The following is a 5118-nucleotide window of genomic DNA, read 5'->3' as shown; positions in this document are numbered from 1 at the left end:
TCCTGACAATAGCCTTGTAAGTATTCGCATCTTCGTGCTGCAGACAACCGATGGAGACTCAGAGAAGTTACACTCACTTCAGGATCGTTCAGCCAATGAGTGGAGGCATTGGGGGCGCCTACTCCCATCAGTCAGGCCTAAAAGTTTTCTGTCTGAGTCAAGTTGAGCAAATAAAAGCTGAAAGATTAGCACGTGGGAAACGTGGAGGAAGGGCCTGGAAACCCTGAGGTCCGGGGAGGATCTGGGTGAGAAGATGAGGCAGCCCCGAAAGAGGAGCAAGGAGGGAAGATTGCAGGAGACTGGCCTCCTGGAAATGACAGTCCGGCCCTTTTGGGTTCTCACTTTTAAATCCTTTCCAAGACTAGTAGTCCTTAATCTCCGAGAAAGAAAAAACACTGCAATTCGGGTTGAAAAATAAAGCATTTATTTTAGAAGTTAATTCAAGGGGTAAAGAGAGAAGGAAACAATATTTTATTTGTGTCTATTCGGACAACGAAACCAAAGGTCACACAGCAACACGCAAATTACATGAAGCAACGAAAGAAAACATGTGACGGGGCCAGAGGGACTTGGGGTGAGAAAGATCCAAGCCGGGGTTTCGCCCCTCTTTCCGTTCAAAGCTATGAGTGAACCTCCACCGAGAGGTTGGGGGATGGAAAGAAGTAGAGTTAAATAAATAACAGTAAATAACGGTGCTAACAATAATAATAAAAGCACAATGAGGTGAGACGTGTTAGAAGGACTTGCATATGATTCGGAAAAGTTACAGTTACTTTTGTTCGAGCAGCTGCCTCTATGCAGCTGCTCTGGGAGTCTGGCTGGAACAGCGAGCTGGGGTCAGAGAGTCCTCAGTCCGACTGCTACCAATGCCCTGCTTTCCTGCAGGCGGGCATTACCCCTCAAACTGCTGTCATTACCCAGCAGATCATGGCGGACGAGCCACAGCAGGGGCCGGCTGCTGCTTGCAAACCAGCTACAGGATCCCCCCCCATCCCACCCCAGCATTTTCAGTCGCTGAATTGGGCCCACCTTTTCTGGAGCCCACCTTATGGTGGAGAACAACTCAGAGCCCGCTCCTCCCCGAACATTTTCCCTGAACCTAATCTATGCTACCTTAGACAACTTACAACAAACCAAAGGATGAAATGGATAAAATTTAGGTGACGAACGGAGTATAAGGCTATCCTTTGGAAACATACATGTATTTTATACTCTAAATAAATCTCCAGTACATGTTTGTGCCCCACTTAGACTCTGTGTTATTCCTTATCGCTTCCTTCCCATCCCTTCACCCCTTGTCTAGTCGCGCTTAGTAAAGTGGTGTCTTCACCCCAGAGTCGTGCGTTCGGGCCCATTGACCATCCCCTGCATTTGGGCTCCCGCCGTGAGATCGCGCGGTCTTGTGCGCGAGGGCGATTTTCAGCACCACGGACAGCACAAGCCCCTCCAGGCCTGCCTTTCAGGAATTTTTTTCTTAGCGCCCAAACTTTTCTGGTGGGAATAGAAAGAAAAGAATGGAAAGAGAAGGCCGGGAGGTAACGAGGTGGGATAAAGGGGAAAGTCTGTGACTTCGGGGGAGAGAGCCTGACCTACCAGGAAACGTCTCGGAGCCCCCATAACCGTGCCCCCCAACTCCAGGGGGACATACACTCAGCTCTCCCGGCCCCGGACGCTCCACCCCGCAGCAGTCAGTGGACAGCCGAGTACTTCATTCGTTTCTGTTTCTGTCTTTGGTTACAGAACCAGACCCTCACCACGTTCTTTTTAAGGTCCAGTTTCTCGGCGATGGCCGCGATCTTTTCGGATGAGGGCCGCGGCTGGATAGCGAAGTAGGCCTCCAGCGAGCGCTTCTCCGGTGCCGCGATAGACGTGCGTTTGCGCTTCCTCTCACTGCCGTTGAAGAGCTCCGGCTTGCTGTTTTTCTCTCGGTAGGCGGCCTCGGCTTCCTCCAGCCAGGCCTGGAGCACCGGCTTGAGGGCGATCATGTTGTTGTGCGAAAGAGTGAGAGACTCAAACCTGCAGATGGTGCTCTGGCTGAGCGAGCCGACGCCGGGGATCTTGAGGTTGGCTAGAGCCGCACCCACGTCCGCCTGGGTCACCCCCAGCTTGATGCGCCGCTGCTTGAAGCGCTCCGCGAAGGCCTCGAGCTCTCGCGGGTCCGACTCCACGTCGCTGAGGCATGCGGGCATGGTGCTATGAGGCGCCACGGCATGTGGGTGGCTCATGCCCATGGCCTGATGCAGGTGGCCCATGGCACCCAGGTGATGCGGGTGGATCTGTGCCGGCATCACCGAGTGCTCGGGGGCTCCCAAGCCGCTGACGCTCAGCGTGGGCGAGATGTGCTCTAGCAGGTCGCCCTCGAGGCCCTGGTGCACTGCGTGGTGCGGATGCGAGGTGAGGGTGGCCGGGTGGGAGATGGGCACGGTGGACGAAGTGGACGTGCAGGGCACGCTGCTCATGGTATGGTAGGTGGCGTCTGGCTTGAACGGATGGTTCTTGCCATGGGAGACGATATCCACCGCCGCCAGAGCTTCGGCGCGTGCCAGCAGGCTCTCATCAAAGCTTCCAAATATATTACCCTGCAGCTGCAAGCGAGAAGGCGCACAGCACGGTCAGTGGGGAATACTGTCAACTCAGGATTAAAACACATTTTCAAGCAACCGAGATGCCTCTCCTCAAAGCCCAGGTCATAAAAATTAATACGGAGACAGAGGCTCTGCTGAAACAGACGTGTGGATCAGAGACATGAATGAGAGAGAGAGCGCGCCGGGAGAGAGCACGGGGGAGACAAGGAGAGGGGTTCAGAGAGCGGCGATTGTTCTGGGCGACATGAAAAAAACATGAACCAAGTGCCTGTCAAAAAAATGTGCCTTAGAGCGGTAATTATGCTCCACTACGTACCTGCGGGGCTGGGAGACAGACTCGGCGCATGGCCTCAGAGCCGGAGTGGAGGCTGGAGAATTTGGGTTCTTGAAGCACCGGGTGCATGCCGAAAGGCTGCTTGGCGTTCATGGCCATCATCTTCGCACGCCGGGCAGGGAGGCAGCGAGGGACATGGATCAGGCTCTTCTCGCTCTCTCGCTCGCCGCACTCCAAGTGAGCGCCGCTCAGCGCCCGCGCTCCCCTCGCCCTCTCGCTCGCTGCCTCCCCTCTCCCCCACCTGCTCCTTCACTCATCTTACAAGCAGCCTGCCAGGAAGGGCCCGGGCGCGCGCGCAGGCGTGCTCACGTGCCCGAGACTCGCGGGGGCGGCCCGGGAGGCGAGGCCAGGCAGCAGCTCTCCGCGCGGGCCCCCGCCGCCCCAGACACAGCATTTATACCCTGGCCGGGCCGGGCCTCTCCCCGTCCGCCCCGCCCTGCCCGGCTCCAGCCCGCAGACCTTCCGGATTCTTTCTTCTTCTCGGACCTTCTTTCCCCCAAAGTCCCAAACCTCTCCATCCTGTCCCAACTCTCATAACCCAGATAGAAGGGCAGCCGTGGGCCGGGAAGCTGACCCTCCCTCTCCCCGCCCCCCCCCCCATACACACACTTTGCCCAGCTGCCGCCAAACTGCCCATTTCCAGGGCGCTCCTGGTCCCACGCCGGTGCGGTCCACCAGAGTCCGGCCCAGACGCGCAGCGAAGGGGCGCCTCCAAGCGCCCAGACGGGCTCCGGGGAGGATGAGAAACTACCAGAATGAGCCCCACGTGACCTCCACCTCCCGGGGTGGAGATGGGGAAAGTAACTGCCTGCCCAGTGCAGGAGGTCTGAAGTTTCCTCCCTGCACTTGTCTTTCTTGCCTTCGCTTGAGAAAGACAATTTGCCCCCCGTCTCCCCCATTCCCCAAGCCGCCAGTCTAAGGAATCTTGCAGGTTAGTTTTTAGGACTGCCCACCGGCCTTGGGAATCGATCAGAGGACTTCTGCTGGGCCGCTGATGCTTACAAGCGCCATTACCCACAACAGCAGCGTTCATTTTAGAGCTCCTACTGTGCGTTAGGCAGTTTAGAGTTAGCTCAGGGTGCCCTCAATACCCTGTGGAATAGTTACTGTTATGCCATTTTATAGACGAAGAAAACGAGGGTCAGATGGGTTAAGCCCAAGACAACATAACTGGTTGGGAGCAAAGCCATTCACTCACTCGTTCCGTTGTCGTTATCCGTTACACACGTATTTACTGGTGGCCTACTGTGTGCCAGGCGCCACGTCTGACTTCCCAGGCTCTTAACCACTTAGCTACTTTGTCTTTCCTCCCGAAGTTTCGGACTTGCGTGCCCTGAGGTTAGTACTGCCCCGCCCTCGCCTCCCCTCTGCTCCCCTCTCCTTCCCTCTTCTCTCCTCTCCTTTCCCCGCGCTAGTAAACATCGTGAATAATGCATGGGGAATCCTGGGACCGCGGCCGCGCCGCCCTCGGGCTTGGGAGAAAAGCCCTGCGCGCCCAGCTGAGCCCATCTCGTCGCCTCCACCGCGGAACGGCCTTCGGGTTTCAGTGATCCTGGCAGCCTGTAAGCTAGGACCCCACGCCTGGGGCTGTGAGTCAGGATTCCACGAAGGTTAATAGGGGTGGGGCGGGGTGAAAGGGGCCACCCCCTGGCCTAAGAGGAAGCCCAACCGGGTCTGGCCTCCCCACCCTCAGGTCTTCTCCGCATCGGAGTCAACCCCCTTGCCTGGGTCCAGTCCTCCAACCAGCGGAGAGGATTAACCCCGGTGCGGGAAGCCACGTGTGGCCCTTTCACTAACCCTTTCTGAGCCTCAGTTTCCTGAGCTCTAAAATGGGAATTGCATGGCTATGCCTTCTTGGGTTCTGGTGAAGATGTTGACAGCTGGAGTAGAAAGGAGAGCACTGAGTCAACTTCCTCACAACCTGATGCTTGGGGCCTCAGGCTCTGCCCTGGGATCTTGCTTGCTAGAGGCCAGGAGCCAACTCAGTGTCTGTGTACTGCAGTTTCCTCATCTGTTAAATGGACATTGTAGTTTCACCTCCACTGATTGTTGTGAGGAATGCACTGAGATAAGCACTTGACACAGTGCCTGGCACACTGAAATCATGGAATAATGTTTGTTCCTCTCTTCTTCCTCCCTCCTTTGGGAACAGGAGTGGCCTGGGTCCTCTCTCTAGAGAACGGTTTGTCTGCAGGTACA

At 56.4% G+C, this 5118-nt stretch overlaps 1 protein-coding gene across 1 annotated transcript; it reads right to left on the bottom strand.

Moving 5' to 3' along the window:
• Positions 1–1688: 1688 nt before the first annotated feature.
• On the bottom strand, positions 1689–3021 carry POU4F3 (POU class 4 homeobox 3). The gene is made up of 2 exons (XM_030841099.2): positions 2902–3021; positions 1689–2585 (listed from the first exon to the last, which is right to left on the bottom strand). The coding sequence occupies exons 1-2, from the start codon at positions 3019–3021 to the stop codon at positions 1689–1691; spliced, it is 1017 nt and encodes a 338-aa protein (XP_030696959.1).
• Between the last annotated feature and the right edge of the window lie 2097 nt (positions 3022–5118).

This window comes from Globicephala melas, chromosome 3 (genome assembly GCF_963455315.2).
Source record: "Globicephala melas chromosome 3, mGloMel1.2, whole genome shotgun sequence".
NCBI classification, from domain to species: domain Eukaryota; kingdom Metazoa; phylum Chordata; class Mammalia; order Artiodactyla; family Delphinidae; genus Globicephala; species Globicephala melas.
Note: the sequence above shows the minus strand (reverse complement) of the source record. Positions and strands in the feature narration are given on the sequence as shown.